The 22,763-nt window shown below is 46.9% G+C and overlaps 2 protein-coding genes across 5 annotated transcripts in view; both read left to right on the top strand.

Annotated features, from left to right (window-relative positions):
- Positions 1 to 22,763, top strand: part of HIPK3 (homeodomain interacting protein kinase 3) — a 503,936-nt gene that overhangs the window by 299,148 nt on the left and 182,025 nt on the right. For all 4 annotated transcript variants that reach the window (XM_085648240.1, XM_085648239.1, XM_085648238.1 and 1 more), the window contains exon 7: positions 8,367 to 8,526. In XM_085648240.1, the coding sequence (XP_085504366.1) occupies positions 8,367 to 8,526 (160 nt within the window). The remainder of the gene's footprint in view (positions 1 to 8,366; positions 8,527 to 22,763) is intronic.
- On the top strand, positions 19,044 to 22,152 carry LOC146857658 (uncharacterized). Its single transcript, XM_085648241.1, has 2 exons — positions 19,044 to 21,584; positions 21,945 to 22,152. Exon 1 carries the CDS (start codon positions 19,574 to 19,576, stop codon positions 20,711 to 20,713), a length of 1,140 nt encoding a protein of 379 aa, XP_085504367.1. The 5' UTR covers positions 19,044 to 19,573; the 3' UTR covers positions 20,714 to 21,584; positions 21,945 to 22,152.

The raw sequence follows: 22,763 nt of genomic DNA, 5'->3' as shown, positions 1-22,763 counted from the left end.
AGCCTTCATACCCTGGACGTAAGAAGGGCTTTAATATACTATATACAAGAGACAAAACAACTCTGTAAAGGCAATCAATTGTTAGTCTCTAACTCAAGGTACAACAAGGTTGCACCGTGACAAAGGGGACAATTGCATGTTGGATTGTTGAGGCAATTCAAATATGCTATGCCTCAGCAGGAAAAGCTCTAAGCACATGGCCAAAGGCACACTCAACAAGGAAAAAGGGGGCGACCCTGACCTTCATGGACAACGTGCATATAGACACCATACACCAAACATTACTGCGTGGATATACAGATGACTTAGGAAGCTCAAGTGGGGCAAAAGGTACTTCAACACCTGTCCGCAAAGTCTTCCTCATCTTACCACAGCCACAAGAAGGTGGGGGGACCACTACATAATCTAATGCACAGCATTTGAATCCAGAAAAGCATTCGTGCTGCAAATCTAAATGGTTACTTACCAGTAGGAGTAGTTTTGCAGCTTGAAGAGTTTTCTGGATCATCATGCGACCCACCCACCTCTCCTTAGAGGAGGGATGCTAATAGGTGGGACAAAAGATCAGAGAAACCAAAGAACTAACATCTAGAGACAATAGTATTTAAGACATTCCCTAGAGAGAAAAGGGGAAAAAATTATCCAAAGATGACTACCACACACGGGTACTTCCGGGGCGCCGTATGACGTCACACAAGGGATGGACCTAGCACCAGTTGGTGGTCGATGGCTCCCCAAGCAAAAAAAAAAACAATTCCGTACCTAACCGTTATATGGCGGAATAATGCACAGCATGAGAATCCAGAAAACTCTTCAAGCTGCAAAACTATCCTAGTGGTAAGTAACCATTTCGTTACAGGAAGTAACTTGTTTCATACTAAATGGGGTCCTTAATTTCTACATTTAGCCTCCTTTGATCACAAAGCTGCTCTTGAGTACAGTAGGATACGTTGAAGTTCCCACGTTCCATGTGAATTGTCGGACGCTTCTGTAAAAGTTAGTTTTCCTTAGCAATATATGTAGTAACTGAAGGTCACATAAATGGCCAGTCTGGTTATTTTTCTTTCGTCTTACTCCCAACAGTTAACCACTGTTCCAACAACATTCTACACCACAGGTCCTTTTCCGTTGTTTCCAGTGACTTTTCTTTCAATTAACTGCCTCCCGATTGTGAGAGCTCACTCATAATGTGGTCTGGCCTTTTAGAGCTATAAAACATTTAACATGAATTATCATAAGATTTGTTACTTCATGTACACTGTCCCTATGCTCAGATTAGATTCCATTGCAAGTAGATTTGGTTTATGTATTTGTTGCTGCAGAAAATGCTACAATTCCGTCCTCTATCTCCCCACTGTTCCTTCCCCTCCTAATGGGAATTGGTGTTACTGCACAACTGATGCATTCAAGAGGATACACATTTTTTGTTTTGTTTCCCCTCTTGTTACCTTTGGCTCCAAGTGGAATATTATTGCAGGCTACACAAAGGTAGCAAATGTAATTAACTGCACCTCTCACAAACGGCGATTGTCCAAGGGTATTTTGTATTAGGCCCCACCCCATATGTGGTGACCATGTTACTGGTTTAGCACCACATTTAGAATCTCCTTAAGGTCCTCTTGCAGCCTAACTTTGTTTGTTACTGAATTGCCTTGTTTCACCGTGACTAGTTTTTGCTGGTCATGTAGAAAACAATACTTGATTGCCTGCTTCTTTTTTATTCGATAGCTTGCACTCATTGCTCTTCTGGTTGACCAGTCTTGCTGAACAGTTCACCATGCTACTCATTCACCTTTTGAAAGCTTTCTTGTCAACTGAGTGTCAATCGGGGGGGGGTAGGGACCCTGCTTTGGTATCCTGGCTCGCCGGGCCCAGTACTGACCACCCTGGAAGGTGCCTCAATCTCCCCTGAGACCAAAATGCAGATGATGAAATCAGTAAGAGTGACCGAGAGGACTTTATTTAGCTTGTTACTAGGAAGAACATTGCATTCCCTAGTCACAGTTCATTTAACCACCATAGCCTTAGCAATAAAATGAAGGCATTTTTATTTTTGTGGGTGCCTCTGCTGCCTTCAAATTAGCCCGAAGTCCTAAAATGGGCACAGATCTACAAGAATGACACTGTACTTTCAATAAATAGCACCCAAAGATGGTACCAAATTTATTGCTGGTAATCTACAGCTTCCTTTCTCCAACATAAACGTGGAAGCAGAACTACTACAGTTACAGGAAAATTGTGGCTTCTCCTTGAGGCAGACCAGTGTTATGGATAGCTATGGATTGGAGTTTTAGTTTGGTAAAAGTGCCTGCCTGCCTGTTGCACTAACATATCCAAGTTCCATGAATATCTGTTCTCATTTTTTAGGTGAAATATCTTTTTAGAAACTGCTGATGTTGTGAAGGCTAATATTTGTGTTGATAACTTAACAGATGAAGAGCTTGATCAGTACACAGTAGGTACATTTGGTAAGAAGCCTCAGCATCTAGTTATTTATCCACCTCAACTTCCCAGTCTGTTTTGTGAACAGACTGAGGCGGTCCACCCAGTCTTATCGAAGAGCACAAATCCTAATAATTTCCTTGACTAATTATCTTCTGATCTTCTTTAGGAGATGTATACAAGTCCAGTTGGCTGTGTGGGTTGACATTTGGGGAAGCTTCTTGTCTGCAGTTTTCACTCTACTACCAGTGAACATTAACCACATAGGACTCCAAGGTATCTTGATTGTTCACAACAGCTATACTGCTCAGCTGTCTCAGATGCCACCAGCTAGACCATTCATCTAGATGCACCATATTCCACTCGCACTACCATTAATCTAGATTTCCTCTTCAGGGATGCACCTCCTGCAAAATTGGTTCACATTTTGGGGTGGGGGGGTTATATACCGTGAGCTCGACCCGAAGGTAACAGAGCGCTTTACATGAGCACCAGTTGCGTTAGGGATACATAAATTTTATTAGGCACAGGGAGATTAAATGATTTGTCCATAATCACAGGTTTTTAAGCACCCCTGGCAAGACTCTAACCCAGTTCCCCAGCTTCAAGGTCAACTGCTCTAGCCGTTAGGCTACATTGGCATGAATAAATACAGAAACAAATGTGTTTAGTACATGTAATCTGTGGCAAAATGTGTCCAGCGTGTATTGCAATTGAACAAAAAACTCATACCTATAAAGCAGTCACCAGCACTTTTGAGGTTTGGTTTTTGTTTCTGTATTTTGGAATTGTAAATCAGACTATATCCATCCCGCAGCTATTGGTGATCCTGTGTGAAATGCTTTGGATACAAAACCTAGACTAAATTAATGAATCCGTGAGAATGGAAAAATGTAATTCTTGATAAATGTGCTTAAAAATGTTTGATCTAAAACTGATAACGGATTGACTCCAACAAGAAGCAGCCCAAAGTGCAGAGAGCCAGCACATTTGTGGTAAGTTAAGTGTTATGGTGACCCACGTAGCCGATGTGTGAAACAGGGGAGTATGGTCCTATAAAATGCATGACAAATCACCATTAGGCAGGAATTTGGACAAAAGTTTAAAAGTGTGAAAAGTTTTCCAAAATATTGCTTCTTCGTTGGCCCCTGTTCTGAACCACCTCTACAACTCCTTTAGAGAGACCGGTATCCTCCCTGAAACAATGAAGGCCACCATTCCTAAGATACCTGAGCTTGGTAAAGGACCCCTTTTACTACTTGTCCTATCAGCCTACGTCTTTACTTATGTAGACACCAAGTTCTTTACCAGCATCCTAGCAGCATACCTGGGCTTCTACATGCAAAGGTTTCTTGACCCAGACCAAGCCAAGTTTATTCCTGAAAAAGGGTGCAGCGAGACTACGAAAAGTCTTCTCCACCTCACTGATATTTCGCACCGCTCCTGTCTACCAGCCCTCTTGATGTCTATTGAAGCCGAAAAGGTTTGCAACCGGGTACACTGGCCCTTTCTGCAGCTCATGCTGGCTAAGACAGGACTTTGAGCCCGCTTTTGGAGCTGTACATAGTGCAGCTGTAATAGTCCCACTTGCAAAGTGAGGGTTAATGCGCTGACACTCACGCTCCTACAAATTCGCATGAGGTACACAACAAGGATGTCCCCTATCCCCACTCCTGTTTGGCTTTTACATCGCGCCGCTGGCTGAGAGGATCCATAGGAATCCTCTAATTACAGGAATTGCCATTGGCCGCCAGGAACATAACATCGCACTCTGTGATCACCCTCACACATCCCCGCACCTGTATACTGCCACTCCTCCAGGAACTTGAAGCATTTGATAATGTCTCTGACTTCAAAGTCAATGTTCAGAAGTTACAGGCCCTTGATTTCACCATTCACCAGGGCGATGGACATAAGCTACAGCTCCTCTTCCCCCTTCTTGTGGGCAGCCCGAGGGATCACATATTTGGGGTTGGAGATCCACTCCACTATCGAGAAAACAGCAGAACCCAGTTATGTTCTCTCTGGTCTACTGAGCACTCCAATTTACAATCCTGGAAAGGCCTGGATTTATTTATACTTTCTGGCTGGGTGTATAGCTGCCATCAAGATGACTGTCCTTCCAAAGATACTCTAGTTATGCAGACCCTTCCCCCTTCAGCCCTCCCCACACATACTGGGGAAATTAAAGCACTTGATTGAGCACTTCATATGGGAGGGCAAGAGAGCTCTCATGGCTAAGAAGTGTGCCTATCTCGCAGCACTCACTCAACCCATTACTACCAAGCAGGTCAATTGAGTTATCTGGTGGAATGGAATGGGGACGTATGGAAAAACAACAACAACAAAGCTTTATTGCGATTCGATAAAATCATAAAAGCACAATCATAAAATCACAATTTTCATATAAATATAATTTCAAATTAATTAGGAATTAAAAAAATACAGAGAAACAATAAAATGGTGAATCAGTAATCAAGGTGGTTTAACGAAAAACTAGCCATAGTGATACTAATATATCAGTGGATAATTTTTGCTAGTAATTTCCTACGGATTAGCCACATTGCAAACAGGAACTTTGAAACTGAGACCACAATAAGTGGGTTTGTGTCGCTTCTCAAAATCCTAAAGAAATCAAGATAGCTCCTAAGGCCCAAATTTAAACATAACTGTATAATCCATTTTTTCCGAATGCCAGCATACGCAGGACAAAAAAGCACGACATGAATCATGGTTTCCAATTCGGTTGAGCAGCCCGGGCACACATACTGTGTCCCACTCACCCATCGATCAGTAAATGAATATAGGGGCAGGGTGCCGTATCTGAACTGTAAATATAGCTTCTTTGCTAAGATAGGCTGTATGACGTCAAGATCAGGCACAAAGGCATAAAAACATTTGACGTCAAGGAAAGCGTCAGTCAGACTTGATGGTTTAGCCGAGCTATAAGTTTTCAGTAAAAAGTAATCTTTAAATGTTATGGCAAGAGATTTCTTGGTGATGCCTAAAATTGAGTCCTCAGGATTATCCCAGAGGTGAGCAAGACCAATCTGATTGAGTGTCTGCCGAACATACTGGAGCCAAGGAATCTTATCGGCTCCGAGGGTGCCCAAGATTACTTTCAGTTCATCTCTATAGCATGCCAACTCAGTTGTACTCTAAATCCTCCTCCAATACATCACAGGCCTAGTAGCAACAACCTCTGATAACGGACGAATATTTAAATCCAGCCTCAGAGGTGTGAGCGGCGTGTTGTTTGGGAGAGTTAAGAGTTTCCTAAGAAAGTTATTTTCGGTACTAACCAAATCATTTACAGAAGTATGGCCCCATAATTCAGCTCCATAGAGTGTCGAGGACCTGGATTGCACAGAATAAATTTCAAGAGGGGCACTTATGATTTTTAGGCGTAATTTTTTGTAGACTTTAAGAATGCCCCCTATAGCCTGATTAAGTTTTAAATTTGCTTTGATCTTTTGTGGGGACCATCCCATTTTGTCATTCAGGGTCAGACCTAGATACTCAAAAGTAGAGACCCGATCCAAAGGGATACCTTCCATCTTAGGATGAGGGTAGTTAGAGGGTTTTACATTAAAGGCCATATATTTTGTTTTATCTATATTGACCACCAAATTCTTTTTGTTACAGAAGTTGGAAAACTGGTTCAACACCCGCTGCATGCCCATCGGTGATTTTGGCAACAGCAGTGTGTCATCTGCAAACATGAGTGCAGGATATCTTTGAGAAGCCAGTTTTGGAGCGTCAATGTCTGTAGTTTCCAAAAGGTCGTCAATAAGGCCATTAATGAAAAGTGAGAACAGGGTTGGGGCAAGGACACAGCCCTGGCGCACACCCTTCTCCACTGGGAAAGGGCCGGTTAGCTGACCAAATTTTCCGTAGCGGACTCTAGCACATGTCCCGTCGTGGAGAATCTTCAATTGATAGCATAGATAGGGTGGAACCCCCATATCTAGCAATAAGTTCCAGAGCTGGTTGCGGTCCACCATATCAAATGCAGATTTCAAATCCACGAAGGTCAAATATAGACTACCCCCCTCCAATGTGACGTGTTTCCAGTAAAGGATCTGGAGCTAAATAATTGGTCCATGGTTGAAATTTTGGACTTTTATTGATCAGGCGGTCGCAGGGATCCACATTTGGAAGTCCCATGGTTGCCATGAAAGCACCGTCCTCCAGCATTCTACATCTCTCCTGTAGCGAGAGCAACAATTGGTACCTGGAATAGAATTATTGTGAAACTCTCCACCCACATTTCGCTGCAAACCCCCCATTATGGGCAACCCTGACTTTCCCACCTCTTTGCGGGGAACAACGTATATCCCTTGGCAGGAAGCTAATTGTTAGAGTGGGGGACTTATTTGACCACCAAGTATTGGTCAACTTCTTACAACTCCGTTCTAGCTATGTACTGCCCTAATCTGAACACTGGCATGTAGTCCTCCGACACTGGGTGACCCAACCCCACGTTCGCCCGCATGCTGGCAGGCCCCTCTGTTTGAGAAATGTCTCCTCACCCGACACACAGATAAGACTTTTATCTGACAGTTATGCTTGGATAAACACACCCTTGACCAATGGCAAATCCCCAGCACAGTTGCAATGGAAATTAGAATGTGAATGACAATTTATTCCCTAGCAATGGACAGACCTCCTCTACAGAGCCTGCACCTCCGCCTAGAACAATTCCGGGAAAGACTTCTTAAACTAGCATACTCCTGGAACTACACCCCAGCTCGAGTGGCTAAGAGGAAGCTAAATGGGAATGATGGCTGCTGACAGAATTGCGGACACCTAAGTATGCTGATCCACATTGTCCTAATTTGGAGCGATACTTTGCGGACATTCTAGCAGACATTCATGAAATGTACTGGACTGATGTACCCAAGTTTCCTAGCTATATTTTACTGGGGCTTCCGAATGCTTTGACATGCACACTCTGAAATGGCAGCAGGTAGGGCCATCACCCTCGCCTTGTGTGCAGCCAAACGGGTCTTTCAATCTAACTGGGACGCAGAAAAAATACCCACGCACATGGACAGGCTACACAAAATATGGGGACTACTTGGCATGGAGAAACTGACCACAGCTGTTGAACATAGGCTGCCCCAATTTGATAAGACGTGGCGTCCCTGCATACAATTCTTGGCACAGGACTTCATGGAACTATCTTGTCCAGCATACCTGCGGATTATTTGATTTACACACTGTGCAAATGAAAATGAGTGCACTAATGAGACTGAGCTTTGGACAATTGGTTTCCTCCCTAGAACAATGGCTAGGACATCATTCTGCGGTAGGACCCACCCCAACCCCCACGATGGGACACTACTCCCTCATCTGCTGCTCTTCCCCCTCCTGTGGACATTAGCAGCCTCCTCCCTCTTGCCCCCTCCTAGTTTGTCTTCCGCCCTACGTTATACTACGCCCTATCGGCCTGTGGCTGTAGGCGGGCTGAATAGTCTGTATTTAGTTTTCTGAAAGTCAAGAAGGTCAAAAGATCCCATGGTGGAGGAGTCATCTGGTTAATGTTTATGCTATTTGAGGACAAAGATGAAAAAGGACATCTGTGCCTGACAGTACTTTAAACTGGATCCACTCTTTGGTCAGAAGCCAACAGTCCGATCTAATTACTGGTGATATCTTTTCTATTTTACATGCAGTTTTATTGAACACATGCTTAAGGGAGAATTCTATTTATAGACGTTTATCATGACAGTAGCTCTTGGATAATTTTCATAAAAGCGGCATGATAGAATAGGCTACGAATTCAACATGTGGCCGCTACAAAAACGATCTCTGTGCAGATTTGTAAAAATTTTGAGGCATACATTGAGGCTTTACAGGTTTTGAATGTAAACTTTGATTTCTGTATCATCGCTGAATGTTTATCAACTTTTCCTTTACAGAGTGAAATCTTGTATTCATATCATGGAAATTTGCAAGTCCAGAAACAACTCGCATGATGTAAATAATCGCAATAAAACTTCAGTAATGAGACCAGTCGCCTCTGGCAATACAGCTAATGTTTCTGGAAATTTTACCAAAATTGCCCCAGTTAGGGCTCAGGTGAGAGACTTCAACTATTTCGTAGAGACATCAAATTTTGCTAAGAGGCTTTAAATATTGAAGTTGGGATGAATTTCTGTATTCCTAGATCACTGCCACTCTAAGAGATGTACATGGTGTAGCAGGAAATGTATTTCTATGTCTGGGCACGGAGGAGATTATTATGCTTATCTTTCTTCACTTTATTGTAAAGCAGCCTTTTTCACAACATTAAGGAGAAACTTAGTTTCACATAAACCATAGAGAAAAAAACTGAGATGCGAGTCCATCCAATCAGCATGCAGGTACTTCCTTTCTTCATAGACCCTTGTTGACTCTCCTGCCACCTCTTTCTTGTTTCTCCAGTGGCCATCCGATAAGTGCTAGTGGCTTCTGGGCCACAAAACTATTTTATGGTTCAATGAGGCTCTTTTATTGACTATGCTGATGCTCACATCGCTTGGCTAACACTGTTGTCCCCAAGCTGGGCCACAGGAATGCTTTGACGCCCCTCATGTGGCCACTCAGGCTCTTCGGTCTGTTTGTCTCAACCGAGGCATGACTGGTTTCACTGCGGTGTGGTCTTCCAACTGATGGAGGGAGCCCGCACCTTTCTTTTATTGTGTCCTCTGCTACACGCCTGTGTCTCCTCTCTTTGTGGCCAGAGCGCTCACCCCGAACACTCTCCCTTGGTTCACCGAAGCAGTGTGACTGGCCATGACGGCCACAAGACACCCTGTCCCTCCCGCCTAAGTTGACCAACTGGCATGAGTGCAAAGTCAGGACAGTGAGTGTAACAATTCAGGACATATGGTCGAAATTTAGGAAAGAAGGTCAAAATTCAGGACAAAACTTTGGGGCAAAAAGTACGTTTTACAAACACATCAGTGCCATTGTGAGATGTAAAGCGGGCACACATAGGATGTAGCTAATTCGGACCTGCAGTGCTGGACTAGAGTGCAGTCCTCCGAGTAGCCAGCTTAGCGGCAGATCGCTTCAAGCATTCCATTTCTGTTCAGCTCGTGATGACTTGCATAGGGGCTGGTACAGTACTGAGTAATGGATAAGACATACTGTGGACAGGTCTTGTGTTCGGGTTAGAGTATTAAGCAGGAAAAGGGAGTTATTAACCAGCCTGCATGAGCTATAATTGGCTGCACACTGCTGAGCGTTATTGTATTATTGTGGGTCAGGGTGGTTAGATAGGAGTTGACATTACTATATTATGACCTAGCTAGTGGCTAGCCATATATCAGCCCTACTTATTTTACCTGTATATTGGAAATAGTATACTGGTTGGGCTGTTTCATTTTTGTGAGCTGTAAACTGCAGATTCTCACTGATGCACAGAAATGCACTACCGACTAGAATCTGTATACACAGTTAAGGCATCGTTGTAGGGTAGAAGGAGGAACTGTCTTTTACATACAGAACATTTTCTAATGAATGGAAGTAAAATGCCAACATGCAGTTTAACTGATAAAACTATATAGCGCATAAATACTAATGTGTGGAAATGAAGGGTGGGCGTAATTGGCGGAGTGCGACTATGTGGAATTCCACGAAGTTGAACAAAAACTCAGTGAATTCCGCAACTTCGCTCCGTTGGACTCCCAAATAAACAGAAACCTCATACTTTTGGTAAAATAACAAGTATCTGCCTTTACATGCTAAAATGCATATAGTCATTTCACAAAAGTGAAAATGAAAATTTAGCAAGCAGTGAGAGCGGTGATGATTTGGGGATCCTCACTAACCTAGGGGGAGAACCGAGCAGATGTCTTGAAAACAAAGAGCACATCTTGCTGAACGATTCGGTGGTGGTCCCATCCTCTTAGGACCACCCCAAGCACAGTTGTGGGCAAAAATACATTCCCAACCAAAGGCCCTGCAAAGCATTATGGGACGAGATTAGCAGTGGGCAGTTAATATTATAGTATCCAATATCAAAATAATTCTACAAAGAGCCGCAGTTCAACTAGTCGTTACTAGGTGTCCCGCACAAATCAAATGCAAAAGCATTGAATATATTACATCAAGCTGCAGTTCAACTAGTCGTTACTAGGTGTCCCTCATGAGTCAAATGCAAAAGCATTTGACTGGAGGGACACCTAGCAACTACTAGTTGAACTGCAGCTTGATGTAGTAATTTCAATGCTTTTGCATTTGACTCGTGAGGGACTCCTAGTAACGACTAGTTGAACTGCAGCTCTTTGTAGAATTATTTTGATATTGGATACTATAATATTCACTGCCCACTGCTGATCTCATCCCATAATGCTTTGCAGGACATTTGGTTAGGATTGTAATTTTGAACATCACCAAGTAAATTGTCTACATTGTTTTGATCCCATTAACTTTATAGCACACTTCCGAATTACAAAGAAGTGGTCCATTTGTGGTTTCCTAACTGTTGATATGTTTTGAAACAATTGCACAGTTGATTTGCAGGTATTTAAAAGTTGTGTTACAAACCAACTCACAGCTTACAGCCTTTGTTTCCCCACCCCCAAGAAAATTTGGGAAAACATGGTGCATTCTACAACACATTTGTCATATCAGTTGTATTAGCTTCTAAAGCATAGTAAATGATGACTTTACTGTGCTCCAGGATACGACTGTCTTTGTTGGGGCTCTTCAGTGATTCCCTCACTATCACCAACAGTGCCTTTCTCTCACATGTATTTCATCTGATTTATAGTGCCTCTCATTCCATTGTAGGATGCCAGAGCACTTTACATCACACACACATACAGAGACAATCATACCGGCGTAAATCAGTGTATAGAAAATGTTACATAAGGCAACCGGGACTACAAGGTGTAGGATGCATGTCACCTATACTGTGTTGAGTGCTTGATCTGAAGAAGCTCAAACTCCGGATTCGGAACATAACACAGTAGTTCACATTGACTTGATAAGATTTTATTACTACCCAAACAAACCTTTTTTAGCAACATCAGGATAATGAAAAAATGGGAAGAAAACATAACTTGGTAACCTATACCATGGAGCTTGGATGCAGCTCTTTGATGGCAATTCATTGCTCACTCTGCTTGATTATGTATGTAACTTATGAGCTGCACAGTAACATAAGAATCTGTGACAAAAGCAGTAACCCACTGAGCTCTGCGCATAAAATATTGTTCATTGATCGGCATGGTACACATTCTTTGCTCTAGGCATGTTAACCCTCTGTGCTACCTTAACTGCCACAAAACAAAACTCCCATCTCTCTTCAGCAGGTACATTAGTCCCCAGAGTTACCGTGACGCTTTTATTTTTGCCTGGAAACTGCTGGATATACAAGGAACTTTGCAGTTCTAGCCCCCAGTAACAATCTCGCCCCTCACCTTTCCAGCCTCCCAGGGAAACACCCGATGTGGGTCTGGCCAATCTGGCCTGGCTACCACCCTCCATTGGTTCCCCTAATCTTCACATATACCCTCTCTCATGTGCATTTAATTTATTTTATAGTGCTAATCATCCGAAGTACGTCCAGTAGGGTTTCAGAGTGCGTTGCATCACACACACATTATATAGAGACTGACTCATAAATGTGAAAGTCAATATATAGGAAATGTTACATTGAGGGCTACCAGGTGTAAGAGTAAGATGTCATCTATACTGGTAGGCAGTGGCATAGCGTGGGCATGGACACAGGAGTGGTTGCCCCTGGCGCAAAATTCTTAGGGATGCGAAGGTTTACATAATTATTTTTTTTGGGTGGAAAGAATTTTAGTTACATTAAATCCAAAAGGTCGCACACTGCTGACCTACCTAAGTGTTACCCCAAAGAACTGTGGTCCCTGTAGTCAGCGTCGGCGGATACACCTATGCTCGTGTCGTGAGTGCAAGTGTGAATAGCGTTAGCCATCCCTGGACACGTGTTTCGAGGTAGTTGCCTCTCGTCAGCAGGGAGTAGGAAAGAGTGCAGGGTTGTTGTGTAGGCTGCTAAAATCATTATCAGGTATGTACCTCTCGTAGCAAATCAGGGGACTCGACGGGCTCAGGGATGGCTAACGCTATTCACACTTGCACTCACGACACGAGCATAGGTGTATCCGCCGACGCTGACTACAGGGACCACAGTTCTTTGGGGTAACACGCAGGTAGGTCAGCAGTGTGCGACCTTTTGGATTTGATTTTAGTTACATTGGTGCTGTGGTCTACAAGGGCAGTTTATGTAGTCTTGCCCACCTTTCCCCGCAGAAGGGTTGCCCCGAGCTCTGCCCTCATGCATCTCTCATAGCCTTTGGGGTGGTGGAAGGGTGCTCGCTCTGGTTCCCGGTGGAATGGGAGCAGCGGCACCCAGCGGCACAACAGTGGAACGTCTGTTTTACCACAGCACTGTACATGTCAGGTACCCCACAAGACTTACCTTTGCTTGTGAAGTAATTCCGCAGAGACGACAAGAGCGCCCGTCCGTGTACCAACCTGACCCCCCTTGGATAGGAAACTCAACAGGGATGAGATGGACACAAGGATGGGAGCCGATTAAGGACGTAGGGCGGTGGTATGGGAATGGAGCGTGCAGGGTATACCGGGGTAGCAGTGCTTCTGTTTCCGGAATCCAGCGAGACTCTCCTACTAAAGGTGATTCAGCAGAAGCCCTAACTGTAACCAAAATAATAGCGCTCCTGCACGGCTCCCCCAAAGTAAACAAGTAAAGCGCTCCTGCGCGGCTCCCCCAAAGTAAACAAGTAAAGCGCTCCTGCGCGGCTCCCCCAAAGTAAACAAGTAAAGCGCTCCTGCGCGGTAGTCCCAAAATAAACAAACAAAGCGCTCCTGCGCGGTATATCAAAACAAACAAACAAAGCGCTCCTGCGCGGTGTATCAAATAGCACGTAAAGCGCTCCTGCGTGGTATATCAAAACAAACAAACAAGCGCTCCTGCACGGTGTATCAAATAGCACGTAAAGCGCTCCTGCGCCGCTCTCCGAATACACAGTCAAGAACTCCTGCGCTGCTAACAAAACAAAGAAATGTGAGTAAGGCGCTCCTGCGCTGCTCACCCACAGAAACAAGTTCAACAACGCTGCTGCGCTGCTTCTTTGCCGATCGAAATGCTACAGCTGTGGCACTTCAGCAATGGTGCCAGAACGAGAGCGCTCCTGCGCGGGAACCCCCAACACCGTAAGTACCTTCGTGTTGGTAGCGGACAGAAACACTCCTCCGTCGCTGAAGCCTCGGAACTGGAATTCAAAGCACAGAGCCGGCGGGAAACGCGGAGATAAGGCGTTTACCCCGGAAGTGCTTCCAGGACCAGCCTGTGGCAGGAGAAGAACTAGACCGGGGCTCAGCTTCCAGCCGGAAGTGAGGATCCCGGCAATGTTGTGCGTGCTTCGTGGGATGTCGGGAAACGGCAATCGCCGAGAACCCGACAGTACAAGGGATTAGTTTCTGCTTTTTTGGCAGGCAGAAGGAGTATTTCAAGCCCGAGTTCTGCGCTTGCTGCCTGACGTCGTGTCTGTTTGGGATGGCGGGTTGAGTCACCCGAGGGTGTGGCATCCATTCATTTTTTCATCCATCGTCTTTACCATTCATTCTGTTTCCATCTGTGCCCATCCATATCCAAACCTATTCAACCATTTCCAAACCTATTAATCATCTATCCTATCATCCATCCACTCCTCCACCCATCCATCCATTCTCATCCATCCAACTATTTACGCTTTTAACCCATCCAGCCATCCTTTAATTTACTCCTCCATCCATTAACCCAGTCACTCATCCATCCATTCGTCCATCCATTCACCATTTCACTCATCCATCATTTCTTCCAGCTCTGTGCCCTCCCATTTATTCGTCTATGCATTCTTTCACTCATACATCTTTACATCCGTCTTTTCACTCATCCATACACCCATTTGCCCATCCATGCTGTCAATCATCCATCCATACTTTCACTCATCCATCCACCCTTTCACTCATCCATCCCTCCTTTTGCCCATCTACCCTCCCTTTCATTCATCCTTATATCCACCCTTTTCACTCATTCATCCTTGTATCCACCCTTTGCATTATCCATCCACCCGTTCACCTGCCCATCCACCCGCCCATCCACCCATCCACCTGCCCACCCGCCCGCCCACCCGCCCACCCGCCCGCCCACCCGCCCGCCCATCCACCCGCCCATCCACCCGTTCACCCGCCCATCCACCCGTTCACCCGCCCATCCACCCGTTCACCCGCCCATCCACCCGTTCACCCGTCCATCCACCCGTTCACCCGCCCATCCACCCGTTCACCCGCCCATCCACCCGTTCGTCCACCCGTTCACCCGCCCAGCCACCCCTTTCACCCGCCCAGCCACCCCTTTCACCCGCCCAGCCACCCCTTTCACTCGCCCAGCCACCCCTTTCACCCGCCCAGCCACCCCTTTCACCCGCCCAGCCACCCCTTTCACCCGCCCAGCCACCCCTACCCGCCCAGCCACCCCTTTCACCCGCCCAGCCACCCCTTTCACCCGCCCAGCCACCCCTTTCACCCGCCCAGCCACCCCTTTCACCCGCCCAGCCACCCCTTTCACCCGCCCAGCCACCCCTTTCACCCGCCCAGCCACCCCTTTCACCCGCCCAGCCACCCCTTTCACCCGCCCAGCCACCCCTTTCACCCGCCCAGCCACCCCGTTCAACCCGCCCATCCACCCCGTTCAACCCGCCCATCCACCCCGTTCAACCCGCCCATTCACCCAGTTCAACCCGCCCATTCACCCACCCTCTCATTATCCATCCGTTCATCCACCCTCTCATTATCCATCCGTTCATCCACCCTCATTATCCATCCGTTCATCCACCCTCTCATTATCCATCCGTTCATCCACCCTCTCATTATCCATCCGTTCATCCACCCTCTCATTATCCATCCGTTCATCCACCCATCCACCCTCTCATTATCCATCCGTTCACCCGCCCATCCACCCTCTCATTATCCATCCATTCACCCGTTCACTCGCCCATCCACCCCCTCATTATCCATCCATCCATTCACCCGCCCATCCAGCCATTCCCTTACTTACTCACCCACCTTTTCACATTAATTATGAGCTGAGCCTTTGTCTGCAGAGTTGCAGACAGAAGAGGCCCATCAAGCACTTCACCCTTGCTGTAGTTCCTACAGCGTGGGGTGGGGGAGGTTCACTATGCCTCTGCACAAAGACAATCTGAAAACTTGGGGAGTCATGCATGATTCACAGCGCCAGGATGAGAGGTGACTGTGACATAGTGATGTTTCCTCGACTTTGAGTGGGTTGAAAAAACGTTAATTTCTCCAAAGGGCGTGTCCGATGTAATTAAGGGCATGGGTTAAAACACAGTAGCTAAAAATCTGTGCTTAGCATAGTGTGCTGCTTGTCTGGTATTCTGCTACATCTGTTATTGCATCCAGATATATATAATACATTACACCTACAACAAGCCAGGACTATTGGCTTTGTCAATTGTTAGTTGCATAAAAGAACAAGCGTTTGTAATGCAATCGGTCTTGCCTTTGGGACCTTAAATGTATTTAGCTATGCAGCACATTAGCCATTGCTCTGAAACATCTACTGTTCTTTATCATGGAGGCAAAGATACCCTTTATCATGGAGGGACCTTAATTACCAAACTGCGTGATACGCCAGGTATGGGTACACATGCAGAGAAATATTGCCTTTCAACGGGAAATGGTATAGTCCAAAGCTCTGTTTTTAATATAAAATCAGGGCCTTTGGTGGTCATATCACTGAAAATACAAGATTCGAATAAATTGTCTATGGGTGCTTGTCGAAGACAATTTCTATGGACTGGAATCTAGAGAATGCTAAAGTGATTCTGTAGTAGGGGATCTCTGTGCATAGTCATAATCTAGTGAATAGTCCCGCCCATGTGCGCGGACCCCGGAGCAATAAAAATAATCTCTTAAGTTGTCAAGCCATGCAGACCTGCAGCTACACTTAAGAGAATTCAAAGACCGATAATGCAGCCTATATCCACAGGCTACACTGTCCAGTACTTCAACTAGAAAATTCCACCAACATCCACAAACAGCACTGCCTGCCCAGCTTTTTCCACAGAGAAAAACCTGCCTCCACCAGCAAAAGCCTCTGGAATGATAGAGAGGAAGGAATGGACAGACTAGCCCCATAGGCTGCCATTATGTGGCTCAGAACAGGATACTGTGCCTTTAAGAAAACTTTCCAGAACTTTTCCAGTATCCCAGAATGCACAGCAGGTCCCTTCTACTTTCAGTTCTTTTTTCCGGCTCCTGCTAGCAGGACCCTGGAGCATTAGCTCTTCATTTTTTGAGCTTTTATTCATTTTTTGTGATTTTTTTTTTTCTGGATTTTGAAGTTTCACTCGACGTCTTTGGCCTTTATCTACATTCTGCTGTGGTTTTTTGGCAGAATTTCTGCAGTTTTCTTGTCTCTATACAATCTAACAAGTGCTTTGACTGCGGTAGGAAATAAAGGCCAAAGCTGAAGCTCACAGAGTTTGTCTTCTGTGCTTGCCTGTGTCTTATGTCTTTGACACCTGTCTAGGCATCTTCTTCAGCCTCTGGGTAAGGAGAGGGTAGGTCCTCTACCACGTCCCATGCTGTGGCCGCGGGGGCTTTCCCCAGTAGGAATGCCACTGTAAAACGACGCGATTCCGGTCAGCATAGAGGACGGTGACGTCGAGAGCAGGTATGACACCAAATGCTCTCCGTCGAACCAAGAAAAAGCCCACGTCAAGGAGTAGACCTCGACGTCGAGGTGATGCTTGACGTCGAGGTGATGCTTGACGTCGAGGTGATGCTTGACGTCGAGGCGATGCTTGACGTCGAGGCGATGCTTGACGTCGAGGCGATGCTTGACGTCGAGGCGATGCTTGACGTCGAGGCGATGCTTGACGTCGAGGCGATGCTTGACGTCGAGGCGATGCTTGACGTCGAGGCGATGCTTGACGTCGAGGCGATGCTTGACGTCGAGGCGATGCTTGACGTCGAGGCGATGCTTGACGTCGAGGCGATGCTTGACGTCGAGGCGATGCTTGACGTCGAGGCGATGCTTGACGTCGAGGCGATGCTTGGCGTCGAGGCGATGCTTGGCGTCGAGGCGATGCTTGGCGTCGAGGCGATGCTTGGCGTCGAGGCGATGCTTGGCGTCGAGGCGATGCTTGGCGTCGAGGCGATGCTTGGCGTCGAGGCGATGCGTGGCGTCGAGGCGATGCGTGGCGTCGAGGCGATGCGTGGCGTCGAGGCGATGCGTGGCGTCGAGGCGATGCGTGGCGTCACTGCTTGGCGTCGAGACGCAGTGAAGTGAGGGTCGACACCGCTGTGGTGGTGATGTCGCAGTGATGGTGATGTCATGGGAAGGTCCCGTTCTGGACCTCGCTCCGTAGTGAGCCTATCATCATGGGCGGGGACTTCGTTTTCCCAGCAACGTCGACTCTCGACGCTGAGCTGGGGTTGGACGCCGAGGAACCCTTCGGAGTCTGGGGCTACTTACACGTGGTCCGCTCAGAAGCGAGGGACTTTGGTCCCTTCGCTTAGTTGGGAGTGTCTGCGTACCGGCTCACCATCTAGGTCGCCTCCTGCTCCGCCCCCACTGGTGATACCACGGGGATGCCGCAGAATTCTCTCTGGCTCATCTCCCACTCACCGAGGGGCCTGTGGCTCCTCAGCCGGCGTCGGTCCCATGGACTCCGCTGTCTTCCATAAGGTCCCGTCGTCACCGTTATGGAAGGTCTCGGGTCAGGCATGCCAGGGATGCATCTTACGTGAGTAGGGAGAGGTGCTCTCCTGCTCTTACGAATTTCCCCCTTAGCGGGTTGTTCACTGGTGTGTGTGGTACTTGACTTCCAGTAAAGGAAGTTTCGTACACTGTCACCGGCCAGTGGATTCTGGCTTCGGAGCTGCCTGTATAGTTGACATCAGTGATGTGTAAGACTCTACAGATGAAACCTCTTGCTGGGCCGTTGTGATAACTCCCTGTGTGAGTTCCTTCACCAAAGTGTGGATCTCCTGCCCAGAGACAGGGATAGTCTAGAGGGCATGATGGTTGCGGATATATTCTTCGGCTCTGCAGCAGATATTTCGCTTCAGGCGAAACCTGGGCATTGCCATGGTTTTGTTCTACGGCGACATACTTGTCTTCGTCTGACATCTCTGAAGCCTGCGGCACAGCAGTGTGTTTCTAATCTCCCGTTCTCTGCTGCAACTCTTGTGCTCCCATGCGGATAGCGAGGTGGCCCGCATGAAGGCCGAGGCAGAGGCTTTGAAGGCTGTAGGTTGGGAGGGGCATGGAGAACGGCTTAAGGCCGTCCGCCCTCTCCAGCGGCGTTATGCCTCCCAGATTTTGTTTCTGCGGTCTCGGCCGCCATTGAATCATTCAGGTGCTGAATGTCGTGCGACTCTTCCAGTTCTCCTCCAGCCCCTCCAACTCAATCGCGCTACATGCGCGAGTTGTAGAAGGAGGCCACCACCCTCTTCCAGTAAAGGAAGATAGGATCGGCTCCTCTGGGACGGAATGGAATGGGATGGTACTCGCTGTTCCTTCTAGTGTGCAAGGGAGACATGACCGAGTTTGGACCCGTGTTCGGCGTGCGACAAGCCGACTCGTGGGGTCAGAGTAATAAATTCCGGTGGAGGTCCCTGCATTAGATTTCCCCTCAACTTCATCAGGGAGACTGACTATGCGCATTAGATCTGGAGGCCACAGATTCTCACGTACCCCTGGCGGGGAAAATATCGCGAGTTCCTGCTTTTCACAGTGGGCAACGACCATTATCATTGCGTTGTGCCTCCTTTCGGCCTGAAGCCAACACCTCGGAATGTTCCATACGCAAGGACGTAGTGGCTGCGCATATGAGAGTAACAGTGTCTTTGTCTATCAGTTCTGGACGACTGGTTGATCAAGGCAGCTACTTTCAGGTAGCGCGCCTGCATTTCACTCGGACTTTCTCTCTCTTACTTCGTTTGGGCCTCCGCACCAACCTCAGCAAGCACTCGCGAAAAGTGCGAGGAGCACGCAGAACGGGTGACAAGAACACTAACAAACCTGGGGTTCTCGATACACTGGGGAAAGTCATCGATAGAACCAGAGCAGATGAAGATCTTCCTGGGGGCGAAGATCAACACCATAGATGGAACGGTGATGCCCAGCGACAGAAGAACAATAGCCCTGCTGAACGAGATGCGTCTCTACCAGAAGGGGCGAGTTCTGACACTGAACAGTGAGCAAGATCATGGGGATGATGGCGTCATGCATCTACCTAGTCCCCAATGTACGGCTTCACATGAGACCATTCCAAGAATGGCTGCAACAGCAATGGTCACAAGCAAACGGAAGTTGGGAGGATCTAGTGGTTGTTACACACGCGGTGCAAGAGGAGATAACATGGTGGAACAGGGAGAACTTAACTACAGGAAACACCTTGAAACCACCAAACCCAACTGTGACCATTACCACGGACGCATCACAAATAGGATGGGGAGCACACATGAACAAACTCAGGGTGAGGGGTCTGTGGACTCCGGCAGATGTGGTCAGACACATCAATTACCTGGAATTGAAGACTGTCCTGCTAGCCCTGAAGGCCTTCCAGAAACAGATGTACAACCAGAAAGTGTTGATACAGACGGACAATACCACTACCATGTTCTATATCAACAAGCAGGGAGGGACACAATCGTTCCCCCTTTCCACTCTGGCACAAGAGATTTGGAGATGGGCCATCCCACTCAAGATAGACCTGCTGGCCATACACCTACCAGGGAAGGACAATGTGGAGGCAGACTGGCTCAGCAGACAGACATCGGCATCCCACGAGTGGGAGCTCAATGGACAGGAAACACAGAGGCTATTCCAAAGGTGGGGAACACCGACAATAGACCTGTTTGCAACACGCCTGAATGCAAAATGCCAAAACTTCGCATCCAGACAACCAGAACAGCAATCGCAAGGGAATGCCCTATGGATAAGTTGGTCAAAGACATTTGCCTACGCTTTTCCACCGATACCGCTGTTACACAGGGTGCTCGACAAGTGCAGGACCAGCAACATGACACTGATCCTAGTGGCACCACAGTGGGCAAGGCAAACTTGGTTCTCTCAAATAGTGGAAATGGCACAAGGCACCCCTCACAAATTCACAAGAAGAAAGGGCCTGCTCTCCATGCAGAACTGAGAGGTCCTGCACCCAGAACCAGAGAGCCTCAGCCTGGCGGCATGGCTCCTGAAGACTGAGTTTGCGCACCTGAACCTACCTCAAAGCACTATGCAAGTGCTGCAGGAGGCAAGGAGACCTACAACACGAAAATGCTATGGGGAGAAATGGAAAAGGTTCACAATATGGTGCAGCAGAAATAAACTACTGAATAAAATGACAACAGAGTCAACGGTGCTTAGATATCTCACCCACCTACTAAAAAAGTAATCTATGCTCATTCTCACTAAGGGTACACCTGGCGGCAATCGTAGGTTACACACGAGGGGAGAGAGGAGGAAGTCTCTTTACGTCGCAGGTAGTAAAGAGATTCCTGGAAGGGGCGAAAAGAATTGCGCCTCCAAAGAGGATGCCGCTGCCGGCATGGAACCTCAGCGTGGTCCTAACCGAGTTTATGAAGGAGCCGTTTGAACCCATCCACAAGGCCACGCTGCAAATGCTGACAATGAAAACAGCCTTCCTGGTAGCGATAACCTCGCTGCGCAGAGTGAGCGAGCTGCAAGCACTGACACTGCAAGAGCCCTTCATCCAGATACACAAGGACAGGGTGGTTCTAAGAACGGACCCACACTTTATGCCTAAGGTGGTGTCGGCATTCCATATGAACCAGACAATTCAGATACCGAGTTTCTTTCAAAACCCCACAACAAGCGCAGAAAGGGCACTGCACACTCTGGATGCTAGAAGGGCAGTGATGCACTACATTGAGAGGACCAAAGAGCACAGGAAGGCTAAGCAGCTCTTTGTCTCCTTTGCAACTAGTTTTCTGGGTAGACCCGTGACAAAGCCACCATTGCACGATGGATTGCACTGACAATACAATTCTGCCACAAACCAGCGGGGCAGGAGCTATCGGAGGGGCCACGAGCCCACTCCACAAGGAAGAAGGGAGCAACTATTGCCTTTCTGGCAAATACGCCCATTACGGACATATGCCTGGCGGCAACATGGGCTTCAGTGCACACGTTCACTAAGCACTATTGCGTGGATCTTCAGATGAACAAGGAAGCACAAGTAGGACAGAAGGTGCTTCAACACATATTCAACAGCCATCACTCATCTACCACCCAGCCGCCGCAAAGATAACAAACCGCTACAAAGTCTATGCACAGCATAGTGAATCCAGAAAGATTCACGCTGCAAAACGAATAGTTTCTTACCTGTCGGTGTAGTTTTGCAGCTTGAAGATCTTTCTGGATTCACTAGCGAACCCACCCACCTCCGCCAGGAAGATGAGGATGGAGGAAGAAGTGGAAGGACATGGAAGAACAGAATAATTGGAATACTAAAAGAAATTGGAAAAGGAAAATTAAGAGAACGCCTAGGGTTAAAAAAAAAAAAAGAGAAGGGGAAAAAAGAACCCGAAGATGGCGCCCCAAAGGTGGGACTTCCGCAGGCAGCACGACGACGTCACGCGAGGTGCACCAAATGGTGGGACGTCGACATCCACATGGGCTACAAAAAAAAAAAAAAGAGACTACGAATCCGGACCCAACCACCAGATTGCAGAATAATGCACAGCATAGTGAATCCAGAAAGATCTTCAAGCTGCAAAACTACACCGACAGGTAAGAAACTATTCGTAACTACTCATTGGAAGGGTCCCTTGGGAAACTTCAAGACCTGAAGACCTATAATGAAATCTGTTTTTACATTTGGTTACCAGAATCTTTAGTGACTCCTACACCCATGACATGGAGCAATATTCATAACTTATTTGATGAAAGCTACCTTGTTAGGAATGCATCATTGTTATGTTGAGAAGTTTAGGAATGTGTATGCTCTGAGCCCTTGCTTTGTACTCAAATTAGCATAACTGTTTCTTGCCATTAATTGTGAATGAGTAAACCAGTATACAGTCCCTGACATAGTTTTGTGTATGTTGTGAAATTACCTAATTAAAATATCACGGAGAGGAGTTTTCACCGGCAGCAGCTGTTGGGACATTTTGTATCGGTTTTTTCATCTAGTGGCTCTTTGTTCTCTCTGTTCCTAATTACAAACTGGAGCTTTTTCTTGGCTACTTTCTCGAGGCCTAAAAAGGAGGTGAAAGTATGTTATGCTTTTTAA

The sequence above is a fragment of the Triturus cristatus genome, chromosome 3_2 (genome assembly GCF_964204655.1).
Source record: "Triturus cristatus chromosome 3_2, aTriCri1.1, whole genome shotgun sequence".
In the NCBI taxonomy this organism is placed as follows: domain Eukaryota; kingdom Metazoa; phylum Chordata; class Amphibia; order Caudata; family Salamandridae; genus Triturus; species Triturus cristatus.
This window is presented reverse-complemented; position numbering and strand designations above follow the sequence as displayed.

Excerpts from the sequence above, each read along its gene's own strand:
- LOC146857658 (XM_085648241.1), top strand. The coding sequence starts at position 19,574 with ATGAAGATCTTCCTGGGGGCGAAGATCAACACCATAGATGGAACGGTG.